Source organism: Branchiostoma belcheri, unplaced genomic scaffold (genome assembly GCF_001625305.1).
Source record: "Branchiostoma belcheri isolate BF01 breed outbred unplaced genomic scaffold, Haploidv18h27 scaffold89, whole genome shotgun sequence".
NCBI classification, from domain to species: domain Eukaryota; kingdom Metazoa; phylum Chordata; class Leptocardii; order Amphioxiformes; family Branchiostomatidae; genus Branchiostoma; species Branchiostoma belcheri.
This window is the reverse complement of record NW_017804564.1, coordinates 355,709-375,183: the sequence shown is the minus strand read 5'-3', so window position 1 is coordinate 375,183 and position 19,475 is coordinate 355,709. Positions and strand designations below refer to the sequence as shown.

At 41.2% G+C, this 19,475-nt stretch overlaps 3 protein-coding genes across 3 annotated transcripts in view; 1 reads left to right on the top strand and 2 right to left on the bottom strand.

The window, feature by feature from the left end:
* Nucleotides 1-1,319: 1,319 nt before the first annotated feature.
* Nucleotides 1,320-3,832, bottom strand: LOC109487535 (transcription initiation factor TFIID subunit 10-like). Its single transcript, XM_019791550.1, has 5 exons — nt 3,712-3,832; nt 2,978-3,102; nt 2,790-2,854; nt 2,431-2,542; nt 1,320-1,933 (listed from the first exon to the last, which is right to left on the bottom strand). The coding sequence occupies exons 1-5, from the start codon at nt 3,734-3,736 to the stop codon at nt 1,844-1,846; spliced, it is 417 nt and encodes a 138-aa protein (XP_019647109.1). The 5' UTR covers nt 3,737-3,832; the 3' UTR covers nt 1,320-1,843.
* Nucleotides 3,833-4,078: 246 nt separating this feature from the next.
* LOC109487536 (centromere protein S-like) lies at nt 4,079-6,325 on the top strand. The gene is made up of 5 exons (XM_019791551.1): nt 4,079-4,174; nt 4,852-4,975; nt 5,534-5,567; nt 5,833-5,899; nt 6,154-6,325. Exons 1-5 carry the CDS (start codon nt 4,118-4,120, stop codon nt 6,283-6,285), a joined length of 414 nt encoding a protein of 137 aa, XP_019647110.1. The 5' UTR covers nt 4,079-4,117; the 3' UTR covers nt 6,286-6,325.
* A 638-nt stretch (nt 6,326-6,963) lies between these two features.
* Nucleotides 6,964-19,475, bottom strand: part of LOC109487510 — a 15,656-nt gene continuing 3,144 nt past the window's right edge. The window contains exons 2-3 of the mRNA XM_019791511.1: nt 9,493-9,654; nt 6,964-8,649 (exon numbers count right to left, since the gene is read on the bottom strand). Coding sequence (XP_019647070.1) covers nt 7,413-8,649; nt 9,493-9,654 — 1,399 coding nt within the window. The 3' untranslated portion in view covers nt 6,964-7,412. The remainder of the gene's footprint in view (nt 8,650-9,492; nt 9,655-19,475) is intronic.

The window sequence follows — 19,475 nt, the reverse complement described above, 5'->3', positions numbered from 1 at the left end:
TAGTTTGTAGATATCTTAATGGAGACGTATTATCAAATTGAATGGCATATTTTGCTCAAAACTTTTTTATATTAGGCAGAGCCTTATCATCAAAACTTCAAAAGGATGAAAAGACAACTACTGGTAGTTTTTGTTGATCCACTTTTTACCCTCCATGAAAATGGGGGTACTGTTTTTACTCCGTTTCATGTTTGGTCTGATATCTGAAGATCGGTGAGAAGGAACTGTACGATATTTGGCAGATTGATGGATGGGGCCTTGGAGATTGTGTAGGTTGACTTTGAGCCCCTGGTGATTGACCTTGGTACTGCAGTTTAATTTTTTTATTCTGTTGTTTGCGCGTTATGGACTGTTTGTGCGATATTAAGGTAGCATGTAGTTGTTATTACCATGGTTTAGTGGTTTAAATTTGGGCTTCCTAGCTGTTTGCGTTTGATATTTACAATATGTTTAAAGTTGGTCTTTTTGTGTTGAATGTTTGGAAAATCTGGTGGGTCGTTTGGTATAATATTTGGTATGTGGGTAGTTGTTGAGTCTCTTTGCGTTTTAGAGTGCATTAGCAGGTTGTCGTATATTTGTATTGCTTAATTTAAAAGGATTTCTACATTATCACCCCTATTTTATAGTAGTGTGGTCTTTGTTGACCCCAATTGGCATACACTTGTATCTATTTTTACCTCCTGTTTGACAGGCTATATATTTCTTTGGTCTGGTTATTTTTGGGTTACTGACCTGCCGGCCTTGCTAATGGGGCGGTTTGTTTGTGTACATGTTGTGATTGAGAGGTCAATGACCTCACCTCTGCAGGATTGATATCTGTGCCTCTCGTACCCCCCCCCCCCCAACCTCTGTTACCAATTAGTGATGTAAATAAACTACCTCCGACCGTGTGGGGCCAGTCCTGAGTTGTATATCTGGGAGTGAAGTCGTCCCTCTCTCTCGTGACCACGTAACATCAATTTGCTCAGTTAACAAAGAGATCAGAGTAGGATTCTTGCATTACTAATAGCTATGAAATGATATATATGGAATAAAGTATACCAAACACCTTGCAGGCTGCTCCATCAATTCTTCAATTCGGAACATACAAGTCTCTAAGTACTAAAACTCGCTTGAAAGTTTATCTGGGTTGGTACTTAACGTTACATGATAAAAATTAAAATTGTACCAACACAAAGCAACTCCCTCATTATTCATGGCCATATAACGTCCAATTAAATTTAAACCCAGCTGTCATGTTTTAACAATGAACACATGTGATAACATAAAAAAGAACCCTAACAACACCAACCTCGTTCATGGAGGGAAGATGTCTATTGCTTGTATTTCAAAGTTACGCTTTGATTATTATACTAGTAACCATACAAAATTTTACTGTCACAAATTCTGCAAACAGAAGAGTTTTCTTAATATTTTACCATGATCAATGAGGTTATTATCAAATCAAAACACTGTGATTATTTTGCAGGTTATACATAAAAAAGGCAACTTAAGCCTACTTGCTGAACACAACCTGTTGCCACTTCATGGCAATATGGCAGTCACCATTGACAGTAATTTTGATCGTGAGCTATGGACAAGTTCTTGAATTAGTGACAATGTTACTGGACTTTGGTCACACTAACAGTATATAGGTGGAACACTGACAAAGCTGCACTTACATAATTGTAAACTCATTTTACCTAGTAATGATGGTTGTCCACATAAAATACAGGCACCCCAGACAATGAAACATTTGACAGTCTGAGATGGTGGGTGGCAACACTATTGAAACATTGAGGTAATAGAAAAATTGATATATCTAGTAGTTAATGAGTGTACATGTATTTAACACTGTGAGTCATCATGTGAAGTAGTAAGGTTTCTTTACGTTGATCCCGTACTCTGACAAGGCTGGTGACAGGTCCTCCATGGACAGGGTATATCTCTTATCCTGCAGACAAAATGAAGAACAAAATCAACATGGTAAACAGGGACCATGTAACGTTACATGTGACCAGTTCCTCTTTCATGTTTGATAGCTGCCACTTCGAAAAAAAAAAAAAACATGTCCCAACATTATTTTTTAAAACAATTTAATGGTTTAACTTAAACCAAATTGCTCTATTGCAGCTGCTCTATCAAACTGCAGAACTGACATGATTATAGGCAGCTGGCAACACATTTAGTCTCAGTCCACAGAAACTGCGATTGGAATCTCTGTCGGTAGAGCTCCTGATTAGAGTCTGTAAAGACATTTTCTTCAAAGACAGTCAGAATTTTTTATTCATGTCACTTTAGATCAATGGATTGACTTGAAATTTAGGATTTGTACCCTAACACAGTGGTCTGAGCATGCTGACCAGAGTCTCTGTTGACTTGAAGACTCTGATCAGGATCTGTATCAGTAGATTCTGCCAGATCCCAATCTTTACCGACATATACCCCTACCTTGCCAGCCTTCCTGGAGCTCTGTGCCGACCCCCTCATCTTGCAGTGCTGAAGGGCGTCGTTGGCGATGTCAGAAACAAACTTCTGAGCAGCCAGGGAGATCAGACGGACTCTGAAGAAGTAGAATAAGAGCAAACAAAGCAAACGCCCTATCAGAACAAGTTAGCAGTATTTACAAACCAATCCAGGTACAAATGTAGGTAGGTAGTTTTCAACAATGGTTTGAACAGAGCTATGACGTAGCAAAGCATTCTATCATCTATGATAGGTAATACAACCATCTGCCTTTGGGTTTACACCAAAGGTATTGTAGTTATGCCATTTTGCTGAGGAGAGAAAGAAAGTATGAGTCCACTCACATTCTGGGATCAGAAGCTTCAAACCCTGCTCTGTTTAGGTAGTACGCTGTCACTGCATCTGGGATCTGGAACATTTTAACAAGGCAGAATAAGTCAAAATATTACCTCCATTTTTCGTAAAGGTAATAAAAGAATTTGAGTATTTGACGGAGACAATCAATCTCAAAAGATCTGCAGTCCATACTAACAGTAGGTGTGTAGTCCTCCAGCTGTAGTAGAAAGTCTGCGAGTGACACCCCAGCTGAACGGACCTCCCCACCGACCACGTCTGTACCTGTTCCACTCGTCACATTCGTGCTGGCTGAGGATGGGCCTGGGGAGGGCAGAGACATAGAATTTTAGCACTTAGCAGTTGTTGTAGTCCAGAACCGTGCTTTATCCAGAACCGTGCTTTATCCAGAACCTTGCACTGACACTGACAGGCCGCTAGGCGAGGTTCTGGATAGTCCACGTGTATCCAGAATAATTTGTTCTTTCTATCCAGAACAATGCCTGATCCTAACCCTAAAGCTAACCCATTCAGCTAGTAGATAACTAAAATATGGTATCCAAAATAGTATTACATGTAGGTACGATTTTGGATACCATATAATTTTTAGCAGTCAGGATCATAATGTGACTGGTCCTGGGTTCGAATCATGGAGTTAGTATGAGGCATCAGACCTTGACTACCGGTACCCACACGCATAATATAAAAACATAATTTAACATAGATAGCTTAACACTCTATACTAATAACTACACTTTGAATTCTGTGTTCAAACATGGAGGTTTTTTACCTCCATGGTTCAACGTCTGGTTTGTGGGTTCAGCTCTGTTGCCCCCCTCCCCACATCCAACAAAAACTTTAGATCTCTAGCCCTTCAAACAGGGTTTCTGGCGCTAAAATGCACCAAAACATATTATAGTACATCCTGGTTACCTGTAGTCGGTGTATTGGACGACATTTTGGCACAGTTTGTATAAGATAACTGCGAATCTTGGAGAGTTGACGTTGGCAGTTCACAACGATACTTTCCTCAGGCAAGCGTTCTGAATCGTCTGCTATGCTCAGTCCAAATATGCCGAATCGTGAAAAAATTATTTCTTTCTTTCAAAAACATTGACATTCAACATAACAATGTCTCTTACTGAACAAAATTTTAATTTTACACATACGACATGATATTTACCATGTAATAGTTATGGTTTTTTGGTGTAATTGTTTAAACTAGTTGGTCAAACATAATAAAAGACAAATGTTCTGCTAGACTCAGTCTCAATCCCACGAATCGTTTGCTGTGCGAATAACTCGCTACAGAACGATCGAAATTGGCGGGAAATCCAAAATGGCGGAAAATGGCCCGTTTGGAGCAGAAGATTACGAACAAGTCGCCTACACACAGGTAAACTCGGCTTGTTGTTGTTCCATTTTAATGTCGCCCAAAAGTACTGAATGCCGTTATTGTTTGCTGACGAAAATACCACTGTTTATACTGTCAAATTGTCAATATAATAGAAAGATGGGAACTAAGTGCCCCCCTCCCCATAAATTATTTAGAGTAGAGTGTAGAGAATGTCTAAACTAAAAAGAAATCTTTGTCCTGCGAGTGTGAGATTGTGGTTTATACTAACTGCCATTGATCGGTATATTTTTTGAAAGTTTTAGTTAGTCAACTGATTGATCCCAGTACCAGAAAGAACGCAAGCAATTTTAAATTAATGTTCAATTAATGAAATAATAAGTCAATGAATGAACTTTTTAAAGTTCAGCATTGTGCTACAACTAATTAATTATTTGATTAATGTGAGTGAGTGTTGGTGAGATGTATCAAAGGTATTGATTGATTGATTAATGTCCCCCTAGCGGCCGAAGGCGGCAGTGCACTACACTGTGGGACAGATGTGTGATGAGGTACTACTAGTACTGTATGTATTGATTGATTGATAAATTGTTTGGTGTCCCCCTAGTGGCTGAAGGCAGCAGTGCACCACACCATTGGTCATACATGTATTATATGTGATGAGGTAAACGATTGATTGATTGATTGATTGATTGATTGATTGATTAATGTCCCCCTAGCGGCTGAAGGCTGCAGTGCACCACACAGTGGGACAGATGTGTGATAACATCAGTGAGGAAAGTGGAGTGACCTTCTCTCGCCAGGTCATAGCAGCCATGTCGGAGGCAACCATGAAGAAATGTGGTAAGACTGAACGAAATTGTGTATAGCACTTTGGCAGAACGTCTCATTTTAGGTCGTACTTGTACATTAAAGGATGACATCAGGTCTATAGTTTTCAAATGTTTTGTCCAGAAAGATATTGTCAGCAACTGGCAAAATTCTGATGCAACGTTGACCAAACATTGAACAGAAGCCATGAAAAAACCTGGTTTTGTGCCGGTGCAGACTGTTCAGCACATTGTACTTTGAAGTTAGTAAGACTCAAAAAAAAAAAGAAGACAAAAACACTCCTTTGCTTGACACGCAGGACATTATCCCTTGTGAAAATTTTCAGACTGTTCCAAATATGTCAGTTTCAATTCTTCTTTCAACTCCTTTTTTACTATACAATGTTTTTTTAAGAAATTAATGGCAAAATATTTCTAGAGCAATTGATACTGACTTCTTAAGTACATGTACATTTGTATTAACCTCATTGCCTGACCGAGTCCATTAACAACCATTTACACAGCTGATATTGTCAGCTAAACTGGCTTAAACTGTTCTTAACATCTTCATCCATTGACCTCTGCCCTACAGGAGAATTTGCAGTGGACCTGGAGCTTTTTGCCAGGTAAAAGCTTTTACACAAATCAATAACCTTATAATTCTTTGTAATTATTGAATTACTATTAAGGATTGTTGTGTAAAGGGGTAGTTCTGAAGTTGGGACCTAAAGCGGTGGTAAACAGTTCATGCTTTTCAAACAGACCCAGTGAGAATTCACCCATATGTTAAAGGCTGTATAAACTGTATGTTGTTTAGTACGTATTTCCTGATATTACAAGTGACACACTTGACTGAGATACATGTACATTACCATTTATATATCTCTTCAGGCATGGGAAGAGAACTGTGGTGAATGCAGATGATGTGAAGTTGGTGGCCAGAAGAAACAAAGCTTTGGTGAAAATTATCTTTATTATTTCTATGTTCCATTTTTGTGTGCCTGTAATTGTCATGCATATGTGACACCAGTACTGGATGCCCATCTTAGCTTAGTCACATGGCCCTAAGACCATGTGTCCAAAGTAGTGGGTCATCCTTACTGAAGATCGCTGTAGAATGCTATTACTAACAACAATGAATGTGAAATGACCTATCGGTAAAATGCCAGGTTAACTTTATGGCAAGTAACAGCCCTGTTCTCAATCCTGCAGGAAAGGCACATCTCACTGATGGCAGACAGTCTGGTCTCAGAGAAGGAGAAGAAAAAATCCAAGAAGGCCAAGAAGGTGACGGCACCTTCTAACACCAGTGATGCGGAGAACGACGACTCTAACATGGGATGACACTATTTATGCCAATCCTTGGCTCCTGTCTTAAGTTGAAATCCTTTACCTGGCGCCTATTTCCATTTTTGTAGCCCTTGACTCTACACAAGGCCTCTACAGCTGGGGGCTAGTCCACTGGTAGTGGAAACTTCTAAAGTTCCAAACACTTACTCATAAGTTTTGAGTGAAGAAAGCAGTATTTAACTATTTCAAAAGTCTTTTCTATGAACAGGTCTTGCGTTTGAACTCACAACCTCCCGAAGGCACGCACTCCAGCTCTACCCATAGGCTCTTGTACATGTACCTACCTGACACAGCCTAGCTTTACCCCATTTTTGGCTTTATTGTTCTCAATTCTGTAGTGGAATACTTACAGAGATACCATCATTTACTTTATGTTTGCGAGTCCGGGGCAAATCTTACGTGAAAAGTGCTGTTTGTATTGTGTTCTAGTACTTTTATATTTATACTAAATATATAAGGAAACCACACAAACACCTTTGTTTTGCCTTTATTTTTGGCATTAAGCCAGCCTTGAACAGATAAGTTTACATTTATGTTCAATCTGAACAAATGGAATATACGCTTTACAATAGGAAAGTTCACAATTACACTCTTTTATAATCTTTTGTAACAAAGAAGAGTTATGGCCTTTCCATGATCAGTGTTACATACAGTTAAGAATCTCTTAAAAACTTTTTTACTCACTTTCCATCTCAACAAAGCAGACAGGTACTGACTGCAATACTGCTGTCCTTATTTGCATTTCAATTGTTCCAAACTTGTACATAGCCTTTCTGTGTTTTATTGGCAAATCTATGAGAATTCTTCTGGTATCTGTATGTTGTTTTTTTGCCAGTATATTTCAGCGGGACAGCAGATCTTTAATTTAGTTTAAATGTTTGAAACATTTGAGGTGCGTTTCAGCAAATAGAAACACCAACATGGCAGCAGTTACAATGATGGTGTTTTGTCAAAAAGCTCTTTAATAATTAGAGAAATTTCGTGTTTACGTTGTGTCTTGGACACATTTTACAATTGTCTAATACCAAACCTGAGTCCTAAGATCTACTAGAACAGAGATACATTATTACACTGCTATCCACTGAATCACATTTTGTGACTTATTAGCTATGTGTAGTTTATCAAACCCTGTTTTCCTTCGGGGTACCTTGGCTCTGGTTAATAGGTCTGTCCCTGTGGACAACGATATACTGGTTGTTCCACCTTGTTTCATGATGAAACTTTGGGTTGAAACCCGGCTTTACTTGATACACCACATTGGCGTCCTGTATCCCTTTAGGTATATAACGCTTTACAGGTTTCCTGTACACAATCATGGGTCTACTCTTCACATAAGACCCTGCTTTAGTTTGCCCTGCTATCTTGAGTTCAGGACCTGCGGTGATTTGGAAGATTTTTAAAAGGTCTCTTGTTGTAAGAGTTGATACAGGGTGGTAAGAAATAGTGTTCTTGACGGATTGTGAGACGTTGCTCGGCAGCTTGTGCGTTTTCTTCAAGACGTACTCCCAGTCTTGCCAAAGCATCTTAAGCTTGGTGCAGAAGAAGGGATCAACGGTGAATCCGTCATCCCAAGAAGACTTTGGGAAAGTCAAGTTCGGAGCGATGCCCTGTACAGGAGCGCTCACTGTCCTACAGTACAACGATACTTTCTGAACAACCTTATCAAAATGTTCAACCTCTCTTGTGAAGTCGTCCCCTTGTTGGCTGATTTTGTTCCATAAAGACTTATTAAAATGATTGTACAAAGCATAATCTACGTTACTCCACTGTTGGTGCTTTTTCTTGTACTTTTCTGGTAGCTCCATTGTCCTGTATGCGTACTGTCTCTGGTTTTTAGGTTTCAGGTCGTACAATATATCCTGTATTCTCCAACACATCAGCCTCTTCAGGAGAACCAGTGACTCCATGTAGTGTTCTAAGATTAACACTAGAAACATCTCTTTGTCTAGCTGGTTGATGAAGTTTTGAATGGCTGTCTGGTCGTCCGTAAGCCCCATGGGGTAGCCTAGATCGAACGACATGAAGTTTTTCGTGAGGGAAAACGGATCCCTGTGTTGGCGGCTGGTGACGTAAGGGTCTTGGTACTTCTCCGGATTTTCCAGAAAAGTCGCGATGGGGTTGTGAGAGTGTTCCAGTTGGTACTCGTGCGGTAAGTGGAACCAGTTGAAGACAGACTTGAGATGGTCGAGAGGATGGCGTAAGATGGTGAGGTAGACGGCGCGAGGGGTCATGAGGTGGTCGGTGAGGCGCCGGTCGTACACGATGTGGTCCGTCAGGATGTTAAAAGCGCCCCCTGCCGAGGGAATGAGGTCCTCCATCTTCAGCAGGTCGGGCCACCCGATGTCGCTCTTGTGGTTCCTGTGTCGAGGGAGAGGGAAAACATGTTAAACGGAATAACTGATTGGACTAAGTTCATATACTGTGAGCACCTTGATTGGGTCTGTAAGACACAGTACATGTATATTGCATATTGCATATCAATCAATAGTTAGTGATTATAAACCTGCAATTTTCCTGTGATCTCTCAGTCACTGACGAAAGCTAGTGAATACTAGCTGAAACGTCTGACCGTTTCCAAAATCGTATCCAGTTGCTTGAGTAAATGCTTGTTGGCGTATCGTTTTACCTGGATGTCTAACCTTCATCGACGCATGGTACATGTACTTGAAGCATTATTTGTATAATATTGTGTTGTAGTTTTCATGACTGTGTTTTTAAATGTGTGTGCCCAGGGGTGTCTGAAAAGCAGAGCTGAATTATATTCTGTTTAAATAAGTAATCTTGAAACGTGATTGCTTCCAATATTCTTGTATGATCCGGCTGCTGCCGACCCCTGCGTCAAAGACAACAGCAGCATGCAGAATGATCAAATCCTGGATAGTGAGTGAGTAAGTCTTGTATGAAATAGTACATCTGAGCTGGGAATGAGATTCCTTTTATACAACCAAAGGGGATCTTGAGGTTAAGACAGGTCAGCTAAGACATGCTTAGCTAGCTCGGAATGCTTTTATAGAGGAAGGCATTGCCATCAAGGCAGGGTATGGCATTCCTCTGGGAATAGTGCGGCCAGGGGGATTATTGGAAGCAATGCAATCACGTTTCAAGATTATTTATTTAAACAGAGTATACCTCAGATCTGCGTATCTGTTTTTCAGATACGTTAAGTCATTACATAAAAATGGATACACTGAAAGCAGCCACCTTGGTAAGACAAACGTAGCCCCATGTCGGTAGCCGAACCGTTGGAAGATACAGGCTGTGGTGGTGGATCCCGCCTTGTGAACCTTCACGAACACAAAGTCTTTCTTCTTCTCACATGTCTTACCCTTCTCTGTCTCTCCGGACGACAGCCACGTCTCCTGTCTGAAAAAAAACAACAATATCTCTTTTATTGTTTATTGATTTGATTTTGATTTATTCAAATTGTAGCAATACAATACACGTGTGTTAAGGCAGCTGTTGTTGGTGTTGTGTCCCTCACATAGAAACAAATACAGGACAGACGATTCTCACAACACACACAAATGGATCTGTCCTTGGTGCTGAACTCAACACACGAACACACCTGTCCTTGGTGCTGAACACCATCCACGCATAGATATACATTACCTGTCCTTGCTACTTAACGTCAGCTAGGCCTTAGCTATACGTTACCTGTCCTTGGTACTGATCACCGTCCACGCATATGCATACACGCACACACACACATATACACATCTTTGGTAATGAACACCACGCAAATTGCAATCATAATACGTACACTCCGCCGGATTTCTACGGTTGAAGTGCTGCCTTGCCTGGTCTATTACAACCCTAATCCACCTCCCCGCCTCCTATAATTACTTCCTGTGCAGATAACGCTTCACTCTACACGCCCTGTAATAACCTTCGCCCCTAACCGCCACCCCGAGCCCTGAAACAGCAACTATAGCAACCCAATCGATACACAAGACGTCAGTCTTACAACTTTTACTGATCGGTATCCTGGCAGGTTGGCCCTAAGGGCTGGTAGTATATACGCTGGGAAGCGGGTTTACATCATTATATGGTAGTTGTACGGACTTGTAATGTGCGGCAAGGGACGATATATCAGGGTGTACAAGCTGAGCTGTGAAATGTTAACAACCGGCTGCTATTCTTGTGCAGTGGCCAAAAGATGCATGTTTCAGATATCCAGGGCGTTCTTGATGACACCGTGCTTTTTGTGTTACTCCCCAAGCAGAGGTTTGGGTTAGTTTTGGCGTATTCTAGGCTTTTTAAGGGTTCCTTATTTGCACAGGACTATTTTTGTTGGGTTGGGAGAAAAAAACTTCCAGTGCAAAAAAAAAAGAAACCCCGATAAAAAAAACCTAAAAACAACCCAAAACCCAAGCCTCTGCTTGCAGAGTACTTTTGTGTGGCAGTGAAAGCTTTGACAATACAAGCTTTGACATAAAACTAACCAATTTACATCTGTAAATAGTTTTACTCCTTGTGATATCAAATCATATTCTACGGGTTTGCATATGTTATATCTGGCCATAGCACTGGAAATCCCCTTTGGGAGAACATCATTTGATAAATGAAATCTGTGACAGGATAATTTAATTCCGTTGCATACATTAATGTGTATATATTGGAACTCTAGTCTTGCAGAGATCCCCTTAGGCACAGTTGACAAATGAAGAGATGAATAAATAATCTTTTCTTTATCCTACACCTGGCAAGACAGCGCCAACACTCATAATTCAAGCTGGTAGAATGGAACTCACTGCCACCAAGTACAGTAGGGACATCATCACCAGATAGCTTTAAATAAGGTCTACAGTTAGATGTAAAAAGGCTAGGTGTGACAAGTCGTTCGTTGTAATGCAGCCAGCTGCCGCCGCGCCGCGTGCCTGCGAAGCTGCTGTGTTACGCCGAAGGGGGGTTATACTTATAAAGATACAGATTATTTTGAAGCAGGTCTGTTACAACGATAAACGATTGTACCTGCTGTACAGATACAGATACTCTAAGACCTCCACATAAAGTACCATTTTATCTTTAAGTGTGCATGCCTCGGGCGCGGGGATTACGCATGTTGCATTAGTATATGTCTTAAATTACACCGTCTTTTAGATGTTACGATCTTAAAATTATCCGTCAGAGTTAACGTTAAACTTAGATATAAAGTTTGCGAGTAAAAATACTTTGATAAACTGGCAATAGAAAGTCAAGGCATTACACAGTAATTTACACAAAGACCAAGTATAATCTTATAACGCCTATACAAAACAACATAGAGCCTATCTCACGATCCTAGATTACAACTTAAAGCCTATCTCATGCTTCTAGATTACCTCTGGGAGCGTTCAACGCCCAGACTTCACACCCAATATGTGCTTAGCTAGTGCACTTGTCGGGTGTGGAGGTTATTGGACACGGGTATTGAACCGGACGCAATATCGGGGAAGTGTCTTCCCGCCACGGATGGCTGGCGACGGACGGGTTCACAGGCTGCTGGAGTTTCGGATTGATTCAAATGGACGTGGATGTCTCTCCGTACGATAGCCACGTCCGGAGAGACATGTGTTTTTTAATGCGCAGGTTGCAAAATGATCTTAACCTTCTTCTGCTTATGGTTCTGGTTAGATATACAGAATCTAAAGGTTACTATCATGAAAGTTCATCTGTATTGGTAGTTTCATGTTTAATGTTACAACTGTATATCCTCACACAAAGAAGTTCTCTCACCTAGAGCTTTCGGTCAGTCACTCTAGTCTTCCTCAGCTGATTGAAAACTCTTGGTGAGAGAATTTCTTTGTTTTGGATCAAACGTTTTAACTTTGAATACGAATCTAAAGGTTCTGTCTTCGAATCCTTAGCAGGCCCCTATGTTGTGTCCATCCGAAAGGCACTTTATTTTATGTTTAAATGTATTCGCTCTCTCGACTCTAGAAATCTGTTGTGGCCAGATATGACTCTGGGCACTTAACACTTAAATTTGCTCTCTCGGCTCATACTGTTTATGACAGATGTTTCCTCCATACGTGACACGGTTTGACAAAGCGCTACTCGCAAGGGCACACGTCACAAGTGACGCAGAGAGAACGAAGTTGATTACTATTTCATCGATGTGCAATAGTTTTCGATTTAAATATTGCCGAACGTAGCTCAAAATCCTTGTGGTGCGTTGTATTGTTTAATTCATGAGTATAATCATGGCAAAACAAGTCGATTAGGTACATTTCTCATTGGTCTCAATTTTACAGTTTTAATGGTCTCAGATTAGGTACAATGGTCTCATAAAACTGGTAATTCCCTCTGACATATTCTCCATCAACAACTTCTGGAAACACTACGTAAACCTGGTATTTATACAATCCGCCCATTAAATTTCCCTAACATTGCATTTTAATCTTTCTGTAAATATAATGTCCTTGATTATACTTATCTTTGTATGTCGGTATTTTTAAATTTATGTTCTGATATGGGCCGTGTGCCTGAAATAAAGAATTGTGCCTGAATTGAATTGAATCTCACATGTGACGCAGTGGGTATCATGAAGCAGGCAAACTTAAGTCTATCATCTTGTGTAACTGATGTGCGATAATTTCTGATTTACATATTGCGGAACGTAGCTTAAAATCCTCCTGGAGGATTGTGTTGTTTAATTCATGAGTAAAGTGACAGAACAAGGCGTTACTCGCTTAGGTACAACTCACATGAGACACAGTGCAAATGAAGCAACTAACAATTTATGACTGGGCATTAATTATTGCTATTAATTATTAGCATATCTGAATATCCTTGAGGTGGATAGTATAGTTTGACTAAAGCGTTGTACGACGACACAAGCATTTTATTTTACTACTATTCAATAAATATGCATCTAGTTCTTGTTTTACATATCGCTAAACGTAGCTCAAACTTTAGTCTCCACCAGACTCCTTTGTAGGCTGAATAAATAGTAGAAACCGGCCTAAAAAGAATGAAGCTGTCCAGGAGATCGGGAGTTGGCCGGCCATAGAGGGTTCAGTTTGCCTGCACCTATGGCCGACTAACTCCCCTTTCCAGTTACAGCCCTTTTAGGTCGATTTCTACTATATCTTCAGCCTGCAAAGAAGTCTGGTGGAGACTAGCTCAAACTGACTATGATTAGCCTCCTTTTCAGGCGTTCCGGGGTCGGTCTTTTTTTTTTGGGGGGGGGTCTTTTCTGATCAAACGTAGATCGCACGCAATAGAAGCTCCGGCCGGCAAACCTACATAGCTCTCCCTGGAACAGGGCTAGACTATGATAGATTTCAGTATTTGATTGATCAGCCGCACGCGTCAGCAAGGTCGTGAGTTTGACGCAGACGGATGATGTAATGACATGTTACTCCATCACCGTTTCACGGGTGTGCAATAATGTCTCTGATTTACATATCGCCGTGAGTAGCTCGAAATCCTCGTGGCTGATCTCATCAAATGGTGCAATAAGGGTTTATTTTATTGCTATTCAATGAAGTTACATTGTTTCTTGATTTACATGCCACTACGTTTTGCCCAGATAACAGTTACTCGACCACTGGATAGATTTTTAGGTTTTAGAAACGGACAAACATTTCTTGTAGTTAGCATACACTACCATTCGTCAGTGATTGTCATCTCCTCAGTTGCTTGAGTAACTGTTATCTGGGTATCTCATAACCTGGATGGCTAACGTTCATCGACGTATTGAAGTTTTTATGGAGCTTTTTAAAGATCTTTCTATCTATGCGTGAAACGGTTCTCCAATGTGCTATTGGATGATCTCCGTAGTCGCTGCGCTCACTCTGTGGCTTAATTCGGTGGTTATAGCAACTGACAAGGCTTTATCACACCATATTCACCTCGGGGTGGGTCATTAACCCTTAAGTATTGTACAGCCATGGTGATAACGGATGCCTAACCTCCATCGAGGTATCAACGTGTTTATGGAATCTTTTTAGATATCTTCCCATCTATACGTGACACGGTTGAACAACATACTACTGGATGTTACCCGTACCTCGAAAATGGTTGATTTCATAAAATTTAAGTCGAATTTACACGGTTTCTTGATTTATATGCCACTATCCTTAACGTGTTTTACCGCCACGGTAATAACGAATGGCTTATCTTCATCGACGTATCAAAGTGTTTTAATGAGATTTTGCTAGAGATCTTCCCATCCATACGTGACACGGTTCGACAAGATGCTACTGGATGGTCTCTTTAGCTTAGTTTCTTCATTAATATGTCACTATCCTTAACGCCAAGTATTTTACAGCCATGGTGATAACAGATACAGATTCCTAACCTTCATCAACGCATCAAAGTGTTTTATGGAATTTTTTAGAGATCTTGCCAAAAACAGTTACTCATTGACAAGCAACTGGATATGATTTTGGAAACGGTCAGACGTTTCAGCTAGTATCCACTACCTTTCGTCAGTGACACTAGGGAACTTGTGCAGAAAGGCAGGTTTATCTATACGTGACACGGTTTGACAAGATGCTACTGTATGATGCACACATCACGTGTGACGCAGTACAAATAAAGCAACGACACTTTACAACAGCAAAAATCAATCTCCAATACCCGGGCCGGGGTACGAGCTAGCCTCCATAGCATGCCAAAAACTGTGGGTTTTGAGGGTCTTCAGGGTCTTTGGGAGCTTTTACGTGCTATTTTCTGATTGCATCAAGACAACATAGCCGGCCTGGTTGAATTACCCCCGTTTTTAGAACTGGGCTAATCAGAAAACAGCCGACGAAGACCACCAAACCCCCAGTTCTATAAGCCTGCTACGGAGGCTAGATACGAGCGTGCTGAGCACCATGGTATGTAAAACACGCGCGGGTTTATGGGACTGTAGTAGGTTTGAGCTTTATAGATCGGTGCAATCTGACCTTGACGTTCACTGCAGGTATAGTTTACGGATGACCTGGTTCCATGGACAGTCTATCTTTGTTTTGAATCGGCCTTGGGCTATTGTTTTACCTCATTGAAAAGGGAGGTGTTGTTTTATTGTCTGGGATGTGTTCGTGAGTGTTTGCTTAAGCTTGCGTGAACGTACATGTACAGTTGAGTTTGATATCTGTTAAGCCTCAATAATCATGCCATTTTTGCATAGGAAAAGAATCGATTTGAGTCATCGTTTTTATGGCCATATATATGCATAGTTTGCTATGTTATTTTTAGTTTCTTGATAATGGTATTTCATTATGTATTTTAGTAATGCAATCAGTCTCTTTGCAATTATTCAAATTTTGTATCAGAATTCTATTTTAGACATGTATACTTATTTATCATAACAGTACACAAATTTCCATAGCTTTAATTCTAGGAATTAATCTTAGAATCAATCAATTAATTTTTAAAAATTCAAATTGTTGGTATATTTTGTTTGTAATTCAGGGTAATTTTAGTGTAATTAAGAATTGTGGTTTTAAGTACATGTAAATAAGCATGTAATTCAGTAAAATGCCAGGAGACTGTAAAATGCTTCTTGTTGTTTTCACATAGTATACAATAAACCAAACCATTCAATTAATCAATAAATTAATCAAGCGGAGGCTGCATTTCTCCATGACCGTCGAAAGAAAACCCCTCTGCCGGGCCCTGCGCTGGGTGTAACCGCACCATGCCGTCTTTAATCCCCTCTAACATTTGCCAAAGCAACTGGATATAATTTTGGAAACGATCAGACGTTCCAGGTAGCACTTTCGTCAGGAACACTAGAGACCTTGTACAGAAATGCAGGTTTGTAAGCAAGAACTATTGAACGAGAGTTCGTGCTTACGAACCTGCATTTCTCCTACAGTCTCTAGTGTCACTGACGAAAGGTAGTGGATACTACCTGAAACGTCTGACCGTTTCCAAAATCATATCCAGTTGCTTGAGTAACTGTTTTATGGCGTATCTTATTACCTGGATGTCTAACCTTCACCGACGTAATACATAATTCTGACGGTCGAAAGAAAACCCCTCACCCGGGCCCTGCGCTCGGTGTAACCGCACCACGCCGTGTTTAAGGTCATATTGAAGGGTGCCTGAGGACTTTTTGGAAATACTAATATAGAAAAAAAACTCTATCTGACATGGTAGACTTTTTGGTCTATTTTTATAATCTATAACATATTTTTTGCCAGGGCCACATTTTGACCGCGAAATTGAACGACAAAGTTCGCAATTTTTACGCGCCATCTACCATCCGGGCTCCCATATTTGGAGTGCTCTTCCAAATATGGAGTGCTCTTCCAAATAATGTGCACACCCCCCGGCCCCACTGAAGCGAAAGCACGATTCCGCTGGGCCACTTGAAGCAAGGAATGTGAACTGTCACAGTGTGTGTGAGCTTCACTTTGCCATTGGGAAAGGAAAAGACAATTTTCCTGATACTTAGAGCGTTTGTAAATACAGTACATCATGTTATTTGTAGACCGCTAAGTAACCAAAATCTGCCAACTGCAAAGAATTTACGAAAACCTGCCATGCCGGCTAATCAAGTCGGAACACATATTTCAACTGGAAATATACCACAGAAATCACCAAGAAAAAGGCATGGATTACGCCAACAACTTCCTATGAAAAAACATTTGACTGCCAAAAGCAACGTTTGAGTTTGTTTCGACTGCAAAATGTTTGTAAATATACTACCGGTAGTAACTGTTATATGCAGTTGTAGGAAGAAGATACTAGTACTTGAACAAACATGACACAAGAACTGATTTCCAATCTGCAACGTTCTTTTTTTATTTAAAGAAATACAATACAAACAAACTTCAAGCTATCTTAGAGCGGAATGCATACACAATCTTACTGTAACGACGAACATATCTTTACGGTTTACAGCGGTGGCAGCTTATAACGGATCGTCCTAGCCGCGGCGACTGTTGCAGGGCTTCTCTTGCTTGCAGTCTTTTACAGTAGCCCTAACAACAGTCGCGGAGCGGTGCATTGGGCCAACTGAACAAACATGCGTTTTACCGTGCCGGAACACTTTGAGACCGAAGTTTGCACGTCCCTAGATTCCTAACAGCCTCACCTAACGTGCCGGGGTGTTTTGCGCGTCAGCCGGCCCCTGCGCGACTCGTACCGCCACTATTTGCGATCTCTCCCCACGTAAAACATAACAGTTGGCCGCCATTTTTGATTGGAATCAGCCGCCGGCAAATTTGTCGCTACTTTTCTGATAAGCTATTTCTACGGATCAGAAAAGTAGTGGCACGTTTGCAAGTAGCTGATTCAGCGCGCGGCTGACCAAGATGGCGGCCACTCGGCTTATGAATACATGGGGAGCGATCGCAAATAGTGGCGGCACGAGTCGCGCAGGGGCCGGTTGACGCGCAAAACACCCCGGCACGTTAGGTGAGGCTGTTAGCAATCTAGGGACGTGCAAACTTCGGTCCCAAAGTGTTCCGGCACGGTAAAGCGCATGTTTGTTCATTTGGCCCAATGCACCGCTCCGCGACTGTTGTTAGGGCTACTGTAAAAGACTGCAAGCAAGAGAAGCCCTGCAACAGTCGCCGCGGCTAGGATCGTCCATATTTTGCAGATAAAAACTCCGTACGTAAAAAAAATCATATACTGTAAGCACACGTCTACTAGGACAACGTTCAACAGAAATCCACATAATCAACAAAATTATATTCGCTAGTAATCTCATACCACGTACGGGCAGGCTTTTCTCCAGGGCTATCTACTCCGGTAACTCCATGTTTTCAGTCTTTTTCCGAGTATGTTGCTTTCCGTAACACAACAAAGAACTTCGGGGGTAGGCATCAAAAACAAGTCCGTAACTCCAGAAAACGCGGACGGTTTTTCTCCAGAAAGGTCTCAGAATAGTCCATGAAAGTCCACCTGCAAAACTACGTAGGGTATAGCCGTTTAAAAGATTGTCTAGCGGCCCAAATGTTGCCGCAAACCGCACAGCGTCCTTCGCGGCATCCAAGTCGTCGTCCGCCATTTGGTTTGGTCACGTGACTCCCCCACGCTTTAAGAATGGGGACGCTTGGGCTGTTCTTTTTACTGGACATATCCCCGGCCTATTTTTCTAAATCGCGGCTCAGAATGGTAAATACAGCGTGCTGAAGGGTCAATGACCCGCATTTTACCGGAAGTCATCGGGGCCTTTGGAATGCGGACCAGAACCTGGCGATTTCGGCTCTTTTTGGCTCCAAAATGGACATTTATGTAACCCATACAGCATATACAGCATTTTTAGATCAAAACTGTGGCAAAACTGCTAATGAAAAGGGACCAAAAATTGTTTTATTTTAAACATAAGCTTCTAAACTAAAAACGTACGTCAGGCCGACACGCTGCGCCGCTTTATGTGCTGGGGAGGGCCGCTGGCGTATGGCACTGTTAAAATTTACGAAAAAAATTCATTAAAAATCAACATTTGAAGATAGAAAAAAATCCTGACGTACGTTTTTTGCTATCACTATAGTGCGCCTCTCTACAAAATATGGTCAATGAAAACCAAAGCACTGGCCAGGAAAATTGATTTTTCTAAAAAAGGGGCGTGGCTCATAAGTCCAGATTACGTCTTCGTGACGTCATAAAAATTTGCATAAATTATTGTCTTGCAATAAGGTACTTATATGAAAAATTTCAATGACCAAAAGTAATTCTAACTAGTATTTTTAAGATGTCCCCAAAGTCCTCAGGCACCATTATACACTACCTTAATCCGTCTAACATTACCTACGCGCAGGAATCCCGTTTCCACACCTCGGAATTAATATTTTCCTTCCGCCGTCTTGTCCCGCGGGAAGGTTCTGTAATGGGGTCCATTGATCTTTTCCCGGCCTGTCGTTTCCAGTATCAACAAATTGGGGCTTCCGACATCACGCAATATCAGCGTGACGTATCGTCGGTGGGATGTGACGGCCTTAGCCTCGTAATCAGGCTTTTGCGCGAGGGACATTTTATTATTTGTTACTCTCCAATCCAATGAGAGGTTTAAGCTTTGGCGTGTTTTTAGACGTACAACAAATTGAGGCTTCCGACATCACGCAATATCAGCGTGACGTATCACTGGTGGGATGTGACGGCCGTAGCCTCGTAATCAGGCTTTGCGCGGCTGATATTTTTTTTAACCTGGATAAGTCAGACCCATAGCATATATACTAGGCCAATGTAGATCAGGGCCTAAATTTGGGAGGCTAAAGGTTTAGAGTTTTTTTTTGGTGTGTGTGTGGGTGGGGGGG

Excerpts from the sequence above, each read along its gene's own strand:
- LOC109487536 (XM_019791551.1), top strand. The coding sequence starts at position 4,118 with ATGGCGGAAAATGGCCCGTTTGGAGCAGAAGATTACGAACAAGTCGCC. Across the intron at positions 4,175-4,851 it reads AACAAGTCGCCTACACACAG|CGGCTGAAGGCTGCAGTGCA; the intron begins GTAAACTCGGCT and ends ATGTCCCCCTAG. Across the intron at positions 5,900-6,153 it reads CCAGAAGAAACAAAGCTTTG|GAAAGGCACATCTCACTGAT; the intron begins GTGAAAATTATC and ends TCAATCCTGCAG.
- LOC109487535 (XM_019791550.1), bottom strand. The coding sequence starts at position 3,736 with ATGTCGTCCAATACACCGACTACAG. Across the intron at positions 2,543-2,789 it reads GAAGCTTCTGATCCCAGAAT|AGTCCGTCTGATCTCCCTGG; the intron begins GTGAGTGGACTC and ends CTACTTCTTCAG. Across the intron at positions 1,934-2,430 it reads GCTCCAGGAAGGCTGGCAAG|GATAAGAGATATACCCTGTC; the intron begins GTAGGGGTATAT and ends TTTTGTCTGCAG.